The sequence below is a fragment of the Marmota marmota genome, unplaced genomic scaffold, assembly GCF_001458135.2.
Source record: "Marmota marmota marmota unplaced genomic scaffold, marMar, whole genome shotgun sequence".
Taxonomy (NCBI): Eukaryota; Metazoa; Chordata; class Mammalia; order Rodentia; family Sciuridae; genus Marmota; species Marmota marmota.
Genome location: NW_026000249.1, coordinates 7,339,727 through 7,358,358, shown reverse-complemented (window position 1 = coordinate 7,358,358; position 18,632 = coordinate 7,339,727). Strand labels below are relative to the sequence as shown.

The 18,632-nt window shown below is 38.1% G+C and overlaps 2 protein-coding genes across 2 annotated transcripts in view; one reads left to right on the top strand and one right to left on the bottom strand.

The window, feature by feature from the left end:
* The window catches only part of Nhs (NHS actin remodeling regulator), a 48,599-nt gene that overhangs the window by 15,491 nt on the left and 14,476 nt on the right, over positions 1–18,632 (bottom strand). The window contains exon 4 of the mRNA XM_048796373.1: positions 1,434–1,496. Coding sequence (XP_048652330.1) covers positions 1,434–1,496 — 63 coding nt within the window. The remainder of the gene's footprint in view (positions 1–1,433; positions 1,497–18,632) is intronic.
* On the top strand, positions 14,337–15,990 carry LOC107144114 (calcineurin B homologous protein 1-like). Its single transcript, XM_048796485.1, has 2 exons — positions 14,337–14,947; positions 15,085–15,990. Exons 1-2 carry the CDS (start codon positions 14,873–14,875, stop codon positions 15,610–15,612), a joined length of 603 nt encoding a protein of 200 aa, XP_048652442.1. The 5' UTR covers positions 14,337–14,872; the 3' UTR covers positions 15,613–15,990.

Genomic DNA, 18,632 nt, shown 5'->3' with positions numbered 1-18,632 from the left:
CCCCCCCCAACTCTAATGGAAAATACAATTGCTATTACTGGGGAAAAAGATTGAAGTGGGTTTCTTTTTCAAATTTGGAAGAGTAAAACAGTCCTAGTTTATTTTCTTTCAGCTTTGCCCTGTAAAACTTGTCTTTCAGCTGTGTAGTAAGAGGTTTTCATTTCTATATGACATTTGAAAATTCTCCATTCAAACCTTTGATGAATATTAATATTGTCTAACTTCTGTTCAGGATTGGGCACCTGGCCCAGGTTATTAAAAAGTTACATCCCAGTTTTGATTTCAGGGTTGGATTTCTAAACCAGATTACTAAAAGACCCAGTTTTCACTACTGAACCTAGTTTTATTTCTTTATATGATTTGGAAGAAGGTGGGTATCTGTATAAAAGAAATACTTTTTCCTCTTATTCCAGTAAGGTTTTGATAACACTCTGCTTAAATATCTAATATTCTTTTCTAAAATCAGGATCATTTAAAAAAAATTCTCTTCACATTTGGAAACATCTTGCCCTGCTGACTCAGAGGATTTCACGTATTGTCAAATGAACTATTCTCAAGTTCCTTTAAAGAACGGATTCTAGAATCACTTGTTTTAAACTAACTCCCACTATTTACTTACCTTATCCGAGGTTTCTGCAAAGCCCCCCAACACACCCAACAGGATGTGATTCCCCCCTTGGGAAAAATGTGTTCGCCATGAACGTTTTAATAAAATATTGCAACCTTCTTTCTCTCTTCAGCTTTTGTGCAGATTCCCAGGGAAGCGAATAGCTCAAATAAAGTTGGAGCACAAAAGACTTTGTTTCCTAGGTAACTTCCAAAAAAGAAAAAAAAAAGTTTGGTGCATGCAAAAACGGGGGGGGGGGAGGTTAGGGCTGAAGCACGCAAGAGCAGAACTTAGAGACACCCCCACCACCAGAGGCCTCATTTGGTAGGCGATTCCTTCCTTGAATAACAATGGACCTGGAAAGGACTAAAGGATAGTGACCTGACTACTGGCTCTGACCAGCAGCCAAAAGCACTTTTATTTCATGGTGACAGGGACAATTGACTGCCAGAGAATCCTTTTATCCTGTTCTCTGTTTTCGATTTGAAAAGCTGAAACTTTACAGTTCTGATAAATATAGGGCAAGTTGGAATTTCTTTCCTTGGAACTGCAGCAGCAGCGGCCAGTAGGCGTTGCCCATATTGAATAGAGCCGCAAATTACAACTTGGAGGGGGGCAGTAAATGGGGGAAAACTCCAATGCTATGGCTGTCTCCATTATATTTTGTTTAATTCAAGTTAGGAAAATACCGTTCTTTAAATTGAATTTAAAAGAACAACTGTTAGTTAGAAGAGAGTTTGCAATAAAGTTAAAGGAGAGAAGAAAGGGAGAGCTTCTGAAGAGAGTATAGGATAGGGCTGTGAAGGAATGTTCTCAGAACCAATACCTTTCTACTCCATGGGGCCATGTGGCAACACTCAGTGGGGGAGGGCGAACGGGTGCTGTTAAACTATGAACATGAAATAATGCAAAAAGAAAAGAAAAGAAAAATTAAAAAATGTACACACAGTATAATCTTGGTTAGGCCAAATCTATGATATTAATGAATGAATATACTAGGGTATCTCCCTTCCATCTGTCTGTCCTTCCTTCCATCCTTCCAAGGTAGCATAAATAGCAGCTAAGAACCCAGACTCTGGAGTCAAGACTTCCTGAGTTCAAATCCTGGCTACCTGGCTTATTTTCTGTGTGACCGACCAGGTGTAATTATTCAGCTTCTCTAAGGCCAGTTTCCTCATCTGTAATAAGGTAGGAAAATAACAGCATTTACCCTCCAGGACTATTTTGAGGATTAAATAAGAAAATATATGTAATCTGTTTAGAAGAATCCTGACACTTAATAAGCTCTATATGTTAGTGTGAGCTACTAACTAGTACAACTATTATTATTATTACCCTTACTTTGCAGCTGTGAAATATATACATATATATGAAAGTGCCTCTGCAGATCACAACGTTCCCATCTTTTAGATCTCAACCCCATTTGCTAATTTGGGAAAGACCAAATTATTTTTTTTCCTTAGAGTAATTTTACTTTTCTATGAACTACTTGGAACAAAATTTCCTGTGTATAATTTCCTCTAGACTGCTCAAATTTGCTTCTCCTTTACAGACTATATTTAGACCAGCCAGTTTCATGAGCATGTGTCCTATGCAGTCCCACAGAGCCCCATAGTCAGAAGGCCCCTACACTTGGTTTAATGTCCTACTGTCACTGTCTTGAAATTCTTTTTTTGTAAGAGACCCTGCATTTTCATTTTATACTGAGCCCTAAAAATTATGTCCCAGTCTTGTTTGGAGAATAATCTGGTAACAGCTATTCCCTTTTCAGGAACTACTCAGAAGGGCATTCAAACTCTTTTATACACTAAACCATACCAGCTTTGGATTTGCTTAGGCATCCTTTATAGTACTTACCCTATGGCATACCTTTAATGTAATATGAATCATCCCTGGATGTGCCTTTTTTATCTAGTAGATTGTGAATTCCTAGAGAAGCCATATTGAATTTTCCTTTTAAGTCTTCTATGATGCCAGCAAAGTGCCTCCCTCATTTTAAGAGCTCAACAAAATATTTGTGCTCTTGGATGGATGATACCATTTCTGTGTGTCTTAACAGCGATGAGAAACTCAAAGTAAGAGGCATCTCAAGATCTCAGGAGGAAGCCTATACCAAATCACCTAAGGGATAGGTGAAAACAAAGACAGGAAACCACAAACAACCTTTGGTTGCCCCAGAGGCTCAGTATGGATGGCTACTGAGCCTAGTTATTCTTAAGTCTGTATCAAACATGCATTTTGGGTGGGGGGGCACTCAAGGTCTAATTCTATCTTAAGTTTAAGTTTTAATTGACAGGGTTACTCATTTATTTTTTTTAAGCAGAGTAAATGTCATCTCCTCAGGCCCAGTTAACTTTGGCATAAATCTTATTTAAGAACTAATTAATGATTCTGTAGGGTTATGGCTTCCTTACTGAAAGTGACCATTTCGACAGATGTCTTAGATTTGCCTGAATTCAGACACTAACCTGGTTTTCTCCTAAAAATCACTCAAAGGTAATGATGTAGAGGTGTCAAGTAAGACGCTGGGGTATGTAAAATAGAGAGAAAACTCATGGAAATAGGGAACCTAAAAGTAAAGCTTACATGGAAAAGGAATCTCCTTCAAAGAAACATGAAAGGATTTTTAAGAACTCACAGCAGGAAACTACTACTGGTCAGAAAACATGAATGATATTAATATATAAATTTTGGTAGTTCAATATAAATCTCCTAAGTCAGCTTTCCTGTTGAGCATTTTTTTTACAGTTAGTGATGGGTGAGGAGTGGGTTTATTTTTTTATTCATTTAAGAAACCTGTCCACAAAATTAAACTAGGATGAAGCAACACCTGGAAATGAGTTAGATGGTCATGGCTAAGCCCAGAGAATTAGTGCATGTCTTTTGGTCACTATGATTGAGTTGTGGTCTCCTTGGGTTCCATTCCATAGCAGATTCCTCATCAACTAGTCAGCCTCTCTAGTATTTTGATAATAGCTCCAACCTCTAGCTTGTGAGGGCTGAAACTGAATACTTTGTGCATGGGTATAGAAGGACTGTATTCATCAGTTCCTCCACCTAGATACAAACATTTGAGTCCCCGTGCAGATGGTCTGCAGATTTCCATTTATAATATTGACATGTGTTATGGTTTTATTTCTGTCATGAATTAATAACTGCCTTAGCATAGTATTTTAAAATGTCCTCTTTCTTCGATGTTTGGTCAAAGGAAATAAATTTGCTCTGATTATTTCGGATTAGATTTTTCTATGATGAATACAATAATCAGCTCATAGACATTTTTTTCCTAAATTATCTGAGAAATAAGACTGCAAGAGAGGGATAAGTGTTACATCAGAGTATCTCTGCTCAGCCCAGCATGCCACTCTTTAACAGGTGCTGATGGATACTGTTAGGAAAAGCTGGATGCTGATCAAACTTGTATGAACTAAATTATTTTTAATGGTTTCTATTTAAATGGATCCTATTGCTCATTCAGAGAAAGACTATTTCTTGTTCATAACTGAATTTCCACCATCCATAAATATTTGTTGTACTGCTAGCACTCCCGTGTGCCTGGAAAAAGCAAAAAAAAATCCCCCCTAATGAAAAAATATCAAATTATTCCCACCCACATATAATTTTTCAGTATAACTTCTAGTATAAAGTCAAAGATAACAAAGCACAGGAAAGAGATAAGACAGCATGAATAAGAAATATCCAAAACAACAGATAATAGAAGCAGACCACAGGGACTCTTGATTTTGGAATTATCACTCTGTGTAGGAGTGTCAGAGAACAATTTTGGCTTTCCTAAAAATAAATGTGTGGGAAGAATGTTAGGAGACCACTCATTCATTTATTCAAGAACATTTCTTTGATGAGCGTCAAAATCAGTCCCAGTAGAAACACAACTGTCAGATTCAAAATATAAACAATTTTTCCCTCATGGGCATATGTGGGTTTAATATATGATTGTTTCAACTTTTCTTCACTATTGATTTTTTTACAACAAACTGCTGTTGAAAAATGAAAAAAAAAAAAAAAGAATAATTTGTCCCTCCTTTTTCAGGGTCCCATTCTGGCCTTCCTACACTGATTTTGAGAGGCCAAACTCCAAGTTGCAACATTATAGAATCACATAGTCCCTGACAAAAGATGCTTCTTTGATGCCTTCACTCCATTTCTGTCCCTGCTGGCCCCAACAGGCCCCTCAAATCCTTTCCCTAGCTTCTACTGAGATTGCTTCCACAAAAGTTAGCGCTAGACTTAAGACCATTGTTCAGAACAAAAAAGAACAAGCATTATACTCAAAAGTAGTCAAATAAGGGGCTGGGGTTGTGGCTCAGCAGTAGAGCACTTGCCTAGCGCATATGAGGCACTGGGTTTGATCCTCGGCTCCACATAAAAATAAATATATAAAATAAAGTTATCGTGTCCATCCACAACTAAGTGTGTGTGTGTGTATGTGTGTGTGTATGTTTTAAATTTTTACATTTTAGTTGTAGATGGACACCATATAAAATATAATAACTAAATAATTATAATCAATATAATTATATAATTATAATAAATATAAAATATAATAACTAAAATATAAAAATTTAAAACATATATAAAAATACATATATACACACACTTAGTTGTGGATGGACACAATATCTTTATTTATTTTTTTTATGTAGTGTTGAAGACTGAACCCAGTGCCTTGCATATGTGAGGTAAGCGCTCTACCACTGAGCTATAGCCCCAGTCCCTAAGAATATATATATTTTTAAAAAGTGGTCAAAGAAATTTCTTCGATGGATACTGAAAGAATATTTCCAAAACCCAATCTTTCTTGTGGTATGTGTGTGAGAAAGTTCATTTCTTCACTTTTGTACCTATGAACAAGTATTTCTCCAAAGATTTCAAGACTTCCTCTACTTTCTCTTAAAGCCAGAAGAAAAAATAATCTCTCCATTCCATATTTTACTTTCTTTTGGGTTTTATTTTATATGCTGATGGGGGCCTATTTTGCATCAAAACTTTCCAAAAGACATCTGTTAAAATGTTGTGGGTATTCCAGCAGGAAATGTTTTGAAAATTGGCTTTGGTTTGTGATCTAACTGATACCACATGGCATTTATAGCAGTCAACTTTCAGAGCTGATTTATTACTATCATGCTGTCTTAAACATGAGAAATGTTTACTGGAGACTAGGTGTTACACTACATTTGGATACAGGAGTAAAACCTTAGAGCAAATATGTCCGTTGAAAGCCACATTGGATTTCTAGTGAGGCCATATGGGCTCTTATTGTCACTTTACCACAAGGTTTATTTGTCTTTAGACCAAGTCCCTGCATTCATGCACATACTATGGTCCATCTGTGAGATGGAGGAGCTCCCATCTGCCTCCGATTCTTCTACACAGGAGTGTGTGTGGATGTGTTATACATCAATATGAACTGCTTTGATCTTTCTCAAAGGCTTAAAGAAATCTGGTAATGCCTTCTTCACATGTCACTATTATTACTATGATGACATAGCACTTTTATTCCTTTGAGAGTGTCTCAACATCTCCCACTGGCTGGCAATGTGCTTTTTGTTCCAAATATATTTAGGAACATTTTAAATTTATCCTATGCTTCCTTCTTCCCCTCTTTTCAACTCCAACACTCACCAAGGTGAACAACCATGGGGCAAATGAGATACATAGAAGCTTAAGGGACATCCTATGCTATTGCTATCCTAACCCTTTCTTCCCTTCCAGGTGTGTCCTTTGTCACCACTCCCTCCCAGGCAGTCGGAGCCTTTAGCTTCCTCAAAGGGCCTGAATGAGGCATTCTCACCTGGCGTGCCACCCCTTACCCAAGTGCCCAAACCCTTCCCACTGCACGCCCAGTCAGCTGTGAGGCTAGAAAGAAGCCCACAGATGTACCCCTATGAAGGTGCTGAGAACCTTTCTTGGAAAGCCTAAGAGAACAAATCACTAAAGCAGAATTCTGGACAATGGTCATGGGTTAGGAAGGGATATATTTGGGAATGGAGTTTTTTTTTTTTTAACTATTTCATATGTTCATATCTATTTTTTATATTTATTTTTAGTTGTAGTTGGACACAATACTTTTATTTTATTTTTATGGGGTGCTGAGGATCGAACCCAGGGCCTTGCACATGCTAAGCAAATGCTCTACCACTGAGCCATTCATATCTATTTAAAACATCAAAAGGCCCCAAAATTCAGGCCTAGGAAACATCCCCTTATCATTGATAAATCTGCTTTTCTAAATCCTGTTTCTCAATTCTCCTAAGAGGCACCTTGCAAAAAAAAAAAAAAAAAAGGAAAAAAAAAATATATATATATACACACACACATAAGTCTAATAGGCATATACAAAGGTACTCACCATTCTTATCCATTAGGAAATTCAAATGAAAACCACAATGATACACTAGAGTATACTAGAGGCGATAAACTGAAAAAGATTACTAATACCTAGTGTTGGCAAAGATGTAGAGCAACTGGAACTTTTGTCCATTGCTAAGGGGAATGTAAAATGGCATGGCCACTTTGGAAACTTATTGGCAATATTTAATAACCTTAAACATATGTCTACTCTTTAACTTCCTCTTATATGAAAGTAAGAAAAATGAGTTAGTCTACAAAAAAGTGCATAAAAATATTATAGCAGCTTTATTGGTAAAATCCAAACAAACAAAACTCCATTAAATAAACTCAAATATCTGCTAACAGCAGAATGGTAAACAGATTGCAGAACACGGTATTCATACAGTAGACTACTATACAGTAATAAAAGGGAATACACTATCAATGCATGCAACATCAGTTTCAAAAAAGGATACCAGGGAAAAGAAGCCAGACAAAAAAGAGTAACAGATGAATGCATAAAGAAAATGTAATTTATATACACAATGAAGTTTTACTTAGCCATAAAAAAGAATGAAATTATGGCATTTGATGGTAAATGGATGGAACTGGAGACCATCATGCTAAGTAAAATAAGGCAGTCCCCAAAACCCAAAGGCCAAATGTTCTCTCTGATATGTGGATGCTAACTCACAATAGGGAGAGGGAGAATAGAAGTTCATTGGATTACATGAAGGGAGGAGGGATAGGAATAGGAAAGACAGTAGAATGAATCCAATGTTACATTCCTACGTTCATATATGAATACACCACCAGTGAAACTCCACATTGTGTACAACCACAAGAATAAGATCCTAATTAGAATGTTATACTCCATGTATGCATAATATCTCAAAGTAACTATACTGTTATGTACATCTATAAAGGCCAAATAAAATGAATGAATAAATAAAGAGCACGTGCTTGCTCACTTTGGAATCACCTTCTGTTGGTAGGCATTTTGCATGTGAAATCTTCCCCCTAGTAAACAAAGGCTTGAATGAAAATGGCAATGATACAGTTTTCACCCAAAGAAAGGCTTTCCAAAAAATTGTGTAACTGGAAAAGCATCTCTCTGTCCTTTGTATCTCAGCTGGAAGGGACCAAAAAATCTTAGGGTAATGAAATGCAAAATAATTTTATGTATTTTAAATTTCAGGAACATTTTGTTTAATCACATCCTATTAATAAAGCATTTTTACATGCAGAGCATAACAAAATTATATTCAGAGGCATTTGTGGAAAATAACCCTCACATGAATGGAAAAGAGGACAAGGACAGGGAGGCAAGGACAGAGCACACTTCATGCCAACTGGTCAGCTCAGTCACTTATTCCCGTCAATTGCTCTGTACTGTCAAGAAAAACACAAAACAGGGTCCAATGGACCATGATCACTGTGAGGTTGATGCCAATGAGTATCTTATTCATTCCCTGAGGCCAGCTTTGCCAATTAGTGGAGCCACTGCCAAGGGCCACTGAGCTCCATCAGCCCTCAAAGGTTGCTAGCCCCACATAAAAGACATGAGTAAGGAAAAGGCAGGCCAGGCTTTGAAGTGCAGGGAAGAAAGAGTCTTTGAACTGACAAACAGCACAAATACCCTCACCCAAATCTGAGGAGCCAGCAGTGTGAGTCAACAGAAGAGCCCAGAGGTGGGAAGATTTTGCCTATTTATTTCCACTTCCAGTCAAGCTTTGCACTGGTAACTCAGGCCAGATGTGGCAAAAGCATATCAGGGTCATAGTTGACCTCACCACAGCCAACTTTTAAAAAATACAAAAGATAAGACCTTCTCACACACACACGCCATGCGCATTCTACTTTTCCTGTTTTGCTTTTTTTTTTCTGAGTAAAACTCTACGAATGTTATCCCATGTATAGACTTGTGTTACCACTACCACAATCAGGACACAGAACTCTTCTATTGCCTTCCAAAATTCCCACACGCTATCCCTTTATAGTCACAGCTTCCCCCAACTCCTAACCCCTGGCAGCCACTACTCTGTTCTCTGTCACTATGGTTTTGTCTTTTTGAAAATGTTATATGAATGGAATCATACAGTATGCAACCTTTTGAGACTGGCTTCTTTCACCAAGAATAATGTCCTTGACATCTATCCAAGTCATTGTATCAATAATTCATTCCTCTTTATTGTGAGTAGTGTTCCATTGTCTGCCTACATTCTGAACAGTGAAAAAGTCTTGGGCATGCAAGAGAATGTCAACTTGAGAAAATTCTGTAGTGATGCATACAGACAAGTAATTTCATGGATTATTCCTCAACCAGGCTAATATTTAAAAAAGAAAGAATTCCCAAAGTAAATTCTGCAACAAGGAGTTTTCTTTATTTCTCATAGTATTTAATATGAACCAGATTCACTGGCTACTGCTTTCATTAGTTATTGTTGTGCTGGTTATGAAGCTATTGTCCATCATCTGTCTCCAAATCTATTCTATACCCTGCCCTATGATGGTGGCACTCTGCAAACAACATTCCTTCCTCGCCAGCAGCTCCCATTAGGTTCTTGCAGTAGGGGTGTGTGAGAGAGACCAGAAAGCTGAAAGAGGAAGAAGGGACTTAGATCTTCTTGGTTCTCACTGCTCCTGTTGACATCCTTCCAGCACTGGTCCTTCAACCCAGTCATGGCAGCTGATTTCAGCTCTCATCTGTTTCCATACTCTCACAACCAGACCCACCATATCCTCTAGAGATACCAGGCAGACTCAGCTATCCAGTGCCCCTTTCTCAGGGGCCTACCAGCTCCATGAGATCCTTCTTTGGAGCTCCTTTGTCAGAAAGTATCCCCTACTCAGTGGTCTGGGTCCCAGTTTCTCAAGGGCTCTGAGCTTCTGAGGCACCCGTACCAGAAGGCTACAGTTTCTCTTCAGAGGTCTGGGTTCTAGTGTTGTATGGCTACTCCAATAACCTCTTTCTTCATCATTTTCCCCATCCCTCAGAGCATTTAGCTGTTTGTTACCATTACTACTTGGTGTCACCTTATTTTCCAATTTGCCCTGTCTTAAAATAATGTCCCTATATCAAATTCTCTCTGTTAAAACAGCTGGTGTGGTTTGTTTTACTGATTGGGCCCTGCTGGATAAAATACATAGAACCAAGCATTCTCTCTGGTTTACCTGTATCTAAGGCATCTAAAGACCTCGTTATTTCCAGTTTCTGACTCCATTCAGGAAAATACCAACTAGTGTGATGTCAAGATGATAATGATATGGCAGAGAGAAAATCTAAAATGGTCTCAAAAGCAAAGTGTTTTGGGTGATCTTTGAAAATGGTACTATGGTCAATAGTTGTATCATTCCACTTGCCAGGTGCTGTGCTGATTTTTTTCAAAGAAAAAATCCACATCAGAATAGCGGGTATAGTAAAAGTCATCAGTTATTTACAACCAGTCTCCAAGATCCATCTACTTTTTGCAGAGACCAAACTGGTAAGTTAAATGGGAGGTATAATTGGTATCATTGCTCTTACAATCTGCTATACTTGAGACTAACATCAAGCTATTCTCTCCCTATTCCACCCAAAAGGAATTTCTAAAGACTGAGGAAATTAATCACCCTATTTTCATAAAGCACAACCTCTTCTGACTATGGTTATTTCTGTGATCAAAAACAGTTTCAATAATTTGATAGGCTTGTGGAATAAATTCAAACACCTTAGTCTGATAATTAAAACCTTTCAAGATTTGGCCTATTGAAGCATTACAGCCAGTACCCTCCATTCTTGCACCCCATGCAGTGGCCAAAACAAAGAATTGGAACTAATGGACACATACCCCATAAAGATGGTTTACCCAGTCTGAAATCTTTCCTCCCATGTTTATATCAAACTTCTATCTACTTCTCAAAGACTTTCTTAAAAGCTACCTTTTCCACAAAGTTTAATCCTATATCACCCACTCCAATGCCACACACCAGTTATATATTCTTACCTTATAATCAGTTCAGTATAAATGGCTCTAGTATCCATGTACTCTGAATGACAAAGATTATGTCTGACTCATTTTGGTATCCTAATACTTATGAATAGGAGATTTTTAGTTATTATTTTTTTTCAAAATGAAGGAATGAATGAAAGGCCCTAAGTGGAATGAGGACATTCAAGTGGAGATATTGTTTTGAAAGTACAAGATATTTTTTTGAGAAGCAGCATAGTTTGGCTGTGGTCTATGATCTGTGCAGAAGATTTGTGGGCAATCCATCTGGAAAGTTACATTAGGATCCGAATGTAAAGAATCTGCAGAGTTAGGCTAAGGAAGAGAACTTATTTTGTTAGGCCGTATGGAGGAATGGAAGGTTCAGGATTAGGTAAGAATCTGTATGTTACAGATCCTCATGCTATGATTAGAGTTTTCTTTTTCTTTAATATTCTTTTAGTTGTAGATAGACACAATAACTTTATTTTATTTGTTTATTTTTATATGGTGCCAGGGATCCAACTCAGTGCCTCACACATGCTACGCAAGTGCTCTATCACTGAGCCACAACTCCAGCCCCTAGAGTTTTCTTAACTGGTTTAAAGAAGCAAAATATCTAAGATAAAGGGAAACACCTAAGCTGAAGCAAGAGATCTAATTTGGAGGGATGGGATCATTCATAAACAGAAGTTCATAAAACAGAGGTTGCAAAACTAAGAAAAGCTTTTTTTTTTTTTTTAATGTGTGTATGTGTGTCAGCTTTTTTTTTTTTAGCTGTCAATGGACCTTTATTTTATTTATTTATATGTGGTGCTGAGAGTTGAACCCAGGGCCTCACACATGCTAGACAAGTGCTCTACCACTGAGCCACAACCCCAGTCCTAGGAAGAACTTTTACAAAAAAAAGTAAGGTTTATCTAGGATGCTGTGGGTATGTATAATTCTTTTATAGCAAAGAATAGGCTTGACCGGCATCTCTCAATCCCAACCCTATTGTAAACTAATAGAATACTGACGATCTCTAATATGAACCCATGGAGAAAGGGAAAGATGGGAAAGGATAATAAATGAAAATAGAGCTGTGAATGGGAAAGAGAATGAGGTAGTGAGAATATTCCAGAGCTTGAAAAATACTATTGAATGTGCCTCCTGCCAGCTTTGGTCTTTGATCTTTTTTCCTGGCTCAGAATTCCATTCTCAGTCTTCTAATTCCTTGGGTTTTTCTTAGAAGTTGCTTTCTCATTAGATACATTTTTTTCTTGATAGAAAATGGAAGAATCATTGCTTATTGCTTTGGACTATGAATAAGAGGTCTGGGTCCTAGTTTGAGAGATTTCCTCCACTTACTTCCCAATCAGGCTATTGGAATGTCCCCTGTCCTTCAAATGTATCTCCTTGGAAAGAAAAAAAGTGTGATTTGACATCAGTCTTCTATTTTAAAATCCCTGGTTGCCACAGTATGACAAGTTAAAAACTATTCTCAGGCTTTGAAATGACAAAGAACTCCTGATATTCTTTCCTGGCTAATTTTATCAAATTTGTCAAAGAATATAATGATAAAAACAATACATTGGAACAAGTTTGCTGTTAATCCTGATAAGAATTTAGGCCTCAGTGTTCCTCTGGAAACTAATCAACTTTTGCCACAGGGTCTCTATCTCATGCCACGCATCTTCATCCTCTCTCCTAGAGACCATAAGACACTTAGTCTTTGGATGGCTCTGATGAGGCTTGGAGAGATTCCATTCAGAAGGGGATGAAGGTGAACTGCTATGACAAACTGATTCCACACTCTGAAATGGGAATCTATGCCATGACAATGTGCTTGGAGGCAAAGTGTCCAATACTGTAACAACTTCTAATCACCTTAGATTAGATTCTCTATGGTCTCCTAGATTTTGCTATTTAAAATTTAAAAAGTTCTGAACTAAGTATTTTCTGATTGAACTTAACTTCTTCTGAAGACATATACTCAACAATAGATACTGGTGATATAAATTTCATCATAAAAACTGAAATACCCATGGCAATGTGTTTGTGTGTGTCTTTAACTTTCTATTTGGAAATAATTTTAGACTTACAGAAAAGGTTATAAAAGAATAGACAGCTTCCTATATACTTTTCCTAATGTTAATGACTTATATGGGCATAGTATATTTATTGAAACCAGGAAATTAACATTGAAAAATACTGTCCACACTAATATGAATAGTATCAACTAATATAAACTGTCTTTGAATTTTGCCATTTTTTTCCATACTGATGTCCTTTTTGTCCTCAAAGGATCCAATCCAGGACTACATATTACATTTAGTTGTCAAATCTCCTTAGTCTCCTTCAATTTTTGATAGTTCCCCAGTCTTTGTCTTTTGTGACCTTGATGTTTTTGAAGAGTACTGGTCAGTTATTTTATAGAATATCATTTGATTTGGGTTTTTCAAACATTTTTCTCCTGATTAAAGTGACTTTTTTTTGGCAAAATTCCCACAAAAGTGTCCTCTCAATGCATCAGATCAGGAGGTGCATACATAAGTGTGACCTATTACTGATGATGTTAACTTTGACCTTTGGTGAAGATAGTGTCTTTCAAGTTTCTGCAGCTCAAGTTACTATTTTCTCTTTGTAACCAACGATTATATTATGAAGAAAAACACTGCCACTATGCAAATGTCCCAATTCTCAGCATACTTTCACCCACCTAACTTTAGCATTCATTGATGACTATTGCCTACAAAAATTATTACTGTGGTATTTGGCTAATGGTGATCTTTTCCCCATCATTACTTCTACATTTATTAATTAGTATTCTGAAATGAAGAGAGCTGGACCCCTCCCATTTATTTATTTATCTGTCCAATTTATTTATATCAGTATGGATTGATGGATATTTATCTTGTCTGTGTTATAATCCATTACCATTATTTATTTTATAGCTCAAAGTGTACCAGATTTGGTCACTGGCATTTCCTTTAAGTTCTCTCCATGCCCTTTTGACATGCCCCCTATTATTTTTTTAGTATTTTCTTACCTTCTGGTATCACAAGATAGTCTAGGCTTATCTTGTATTTTCCCTGACCCAGCCCTGGAATAAATCTTTTCTCCAAAAGAACCCCCTTATTAGAGAATCTTATTTGGAAACAAGATTTAGACACTAGATGTCCTCAATGTTATTAGAGTGCCATAGCTCCTAAGGCCTTCTCAGATGACAGAGCTAAACAATATAGATCTGCATACTGAGAGAAACAGAAAGTGTGGTGGTCCATTTTCAGAATAGTATTCAGCCTTAATTGGATCCAGTTGTAGCCCTTCCTTTTTGCCCACCCTAATTCTAAAATTAGCCAATTGTATAGACTGTAACCCAGAACTCCTCCAATCAGAGTGAAGGGCAGAACTGCATTAGATATAAGCAGGTGGACTGCTTGCTCAGGCACACTTGCTAGCCAGGTTCCAGTAGCTCATGGCCCTTCTGCCAGAAGTAAAGGTTTGCCTTGCTCACCCACTTCCAAGCATGTGTTTCATTTCTTGTGGCACTTGGTTGTTTCTAATAATACTCATGCACACACACACACACGCACACACGCGCACACACACACATTTACTCTATATATATCTTTATCTGTATGTATACATATGTGAATATGTGTATAAATTTATACTGGCACTTTAGATTTCAATCCAACACCAAAGCGTTCTTTTTAGACTCAACTCTTATTTGTATCTCCTTTCTCCAACAGTGAGATACTTGGCTGGCATAATCCACAAAATATATATTGATTTGCTCAGTTTTGGTATACATATAAAATAATTTCAGAATTGCTAGTTCATTTCCTTGTAAAAATAAAGTTACTAATTAGGGTACAATATTTTTAAACAATTCTTTCTTCTTTTAGCTTTACCCTGTTGCTTCTGGCAGTGTCGCTCCCAGAGGAGTTCCTGGGTCAGGATGGGATCTCAGGCCTCTATGTTACTGAGGAATGAAGAATTGGAGGCAATTAAGAAGGAGACTGGGGCTGGGGATGTGGCTGAAGCGGTAGCACGCTCGTCTGGCATGCGTGCGGCCCGGGTTCGATCCTCAGCACCACATACCAACAAAGATGTTGTGTCTGCCGATAACTAAAAAAATAAATAAATATTTAAAAAAAAAAAAAGAAGGAGACTGGCTTTTCCCATAGTCAGATTGCCCACCTCTATAGACGGTTCACTACCTTGGACAAAGAAGAGAGTGGATCTCTCAGCCGGGAAGATTTCCAGAGGATTCCAGAACTTGCCATCAACCCACTGGGAGACCGGATCATCAGTGCCTTCTTTCCAGATGGAGAAGATCAGGTGAACTTCCGTGGATTCATAAGAATCTTGGCTCATTTCCGACTCATTGATAATGATGTAAAGAACAAAGATGTGATTGGATTCGAACCACTCAATAGCCGAATCAACAAACTACGCTTTGCTTTTCAACTATATAATTTGGATAAAGATGACAAGATCTCCCGCAGTGAGCTGTTACAGGTGTTACACATGATGGTTGGAGTGAATATCTCAGATGAGCAACTGGGCATCATTGCAGACAGGACCATCCAGGAAGCTGATCAGGATGGAGATGGAACCATATCTTTCACAGAATTTGTTAACATTTTAGAGAAGGTGCACATCGAGCAGAAAATGAGCATTCAATTTCTTGATTAAAGCAGTGAATCCAAATTGTTCTCTGCTCTCTAGTACTTAAGCTAGACCTTGAGAACCCTCTGTCTACCAGCCCCACTTCTACCCTATCATTGCCCTCCCCCCAAATACTGCTGTTGGCTGTATGACAACCTGAGATATTCTCTATCAACACAAAACTGCCTTTGGTGTGAAGAGGGTGTTATGGAATGTCTCTTCAGTATGCATTCACTGATGCTCCACTTCCAAATATCATCTCCCTTGTCCTATTGCTGAATGCCAGATGTCCATTTGGTCTGAGAAAATGAGAGGAGTAACTACGCTGAGAACCAAACAGCCAAGCTCTTTCATGGGATGTGGACTATAGGCATGTTGCCTTCTCCAACAAGCCTTTGGCATTGCCTCCAACTTTTCCCATGTGTTCTCTGCTTCCTGCTTCTTTGTCACCCAATCTACCCTTTGCTGGTTCTTTCAGTCTCCTTGATTTTTATTAGCTCTCCAATTCCCACTGATTGATGTGGCACCCCAACTTATGCATATTAAATATGTTTCTAACTTGGCAATATACTTCTATGGTCTGCAAGTTTTTATTTACCTTTGCTCATAAATCAGTCTCTAGGATATTGCCTCCCCAAGGGCTTTTCAGGAATCAACTCTTCTTTGGGAAGAATGTAACCTCTGTTCCCTGCACTCTCTTCTGTCATCAAAGGATTGTTTGATGGAGATGGTCTTCTTGGGAGGTAAGGTATGGAGCCACATTTTCTAGGTGGCTCACTCAGGTTACTCTTACTCCAGCCTCTGAGCCTCTACATGCACACCTATGTGGCAAACCTTGTTACTGCACTGTAGATCCTTCAGAAAGCAGCCATGTGAATGCCGGTTTGTTGGGGGCACCATCACCACCAGAACTGCTGCTCTGACCATATTCTTGGGGACTTTCTCATGGGTTTTTGAACAAAGAGGCTGGACACCCTAAAAAGCATCCTGCTTTGACCCTTCAGTGTTATGGGCACTGGAATTCTTTTCACTTCATGTTCCCAAGTAGATTACTGCTAAGCAAATGCCCAATTTGTCCTGTCTGAGATTTCAAGATTGTCTTCCATATCTTTAAGACTTTCACACTTGGCAAATGACTATGCTGGAAGCTGTCATTGGCTCCAAAAAGAAGTCCAAAGCATCAAATGTATTGTAGTTTAGCTGCCTGGTTACAATAGCTTCCTAGCTCCTTGTGTAGATTACTGCTAATCTCTTAGAAACATGAAATTTGGAATTAGTGGCACAATCTGAGGTGGAACAAGCCTTTGAGCAAGCCAGAGTAGCTTCTTTGCCAAAGTCAACTAAGTTGATTCAGGCTGTTGACATCCCAAAGTCTGTCTATTTAAGTCTCTTCATTTGTGTATCTGCCCTTGGCCATCTTTTCCCTGACCCATTGCTTACTTGCTTGCTTAGGAAGGAAAATGTATACACAATTCTTAAGGAAGGGAATGGCTAAGGAATACCACTGCAAAGGGATGAAGAATGGATGGAGACCAGGGAAAGGGATAGCCAGGCAGGATGACTTGAGTATAAATGAATGAAGAATTCTTTTTGAAGTATCACTCTGACTTTGTGATCAAGTCATATAGGGATTGTATAAAAGGGAAGAATTGTCTAAATGGTCATCTGTTAGTTACCTCACAGGCTCTTTAACTTATGTATGTACAGTTCTTGAGTTTACAGCTTTCACTCTTTTGGCTGTATAGAAAACTATTTTAATCCATGGTTGTGTCTCATTGTTTCACTTAAAATGGTATCCATGGATCCATCAACGAAACAAAAATACTGATTTCCAAAGTTATTAAGGTTAGCCATCTTCTGTAAGGTGGTTATGTTATTTATGTTTAGTTTGGCTTATTTGTTACTATTTATTTTCAACCTTGGGGTTCTCCTCACATTCTGACTGATGTTATTTATTTATGGGGGATATTATAACATTACCTGGCTCTAATGAGCCACACAAAAAATATACTCAGAGAAATGACACTCCTTCTTGACACTACTACTAACCCATTACCATTCCCTCATTCTTTTTTTTTTTTTTGGTACCAGGGATTGAGCCCAGGGGCACTTATCCACTGAATCACATCATTACCCCCTTTTAAAATATATTTTATTTAGTGACAGGGCCTTGCTGAGTTGCTTAGGGCCTAGCTAAGTTGCTGAGGCTGGCTTTGAAGTTGCGATCCTCCTGCTTCAGCTTCCTAAGCCACTGGAATTACAGGTGTGAGCCACCGTGCCCAGCCAGTTCCTCATTCTTACTAACCTATCCCTATCTACCTCTTGTAGGCAAATCAGTGTCATTAGTTTCTAGTTTATCCTTCTTGCAGTGGTCAATTTGCTATGCTTGTTTTGAAAATTCGAGTTTGTTCCAATGTGATTGATATGTTAAGAGAATGATTTGAGCATAATGTGAATTTCACATTTGCTTATGCATGATTTCATACATCAGAAACTCTAGGTGAATGCAGGAACTGCACCCAGTTGAACTATCCTGTGTGAGAATACAACACTCGTGCACACACAACATGCACCCCAACACACTTCAAATATCTATCAGTACCCCAGTTCACCATGTATTAGGATCCCATTCAAGCCTGGTGTTAACAACCTTCCCTTCAATTTCAAATAACCCTCCTTCCACTGCTTCCCAGTAACTGACAACTGCAGCCCCTCTGATGCTCACTCCATAAGCAAACTTCAGGGTTTCTTTTCTAGGTGAAGTGCCAATTTACTACAGTGTTTATGGTTTATGTATTTTCTTTTCTCCTCCCCCACTTTCTTTATTCTGGGGATTTAACCCAGGGGTGCTTTACCACTAGCTACATCCTCAGTCCTTTTTATTTTTTATTTTGAGACAGGGTCTCACCAAGTGGCTTAGGGTCTTCCTAAGTTCCTAGGCTGGCCTTGCCTCAGCCTCCCAAGTTGCAGGAGTTACAGACATGTGCCACCACATCTGGTTTATTTATGTATTTCTTAATAATTTACCATGATTTCTACTTATGTGT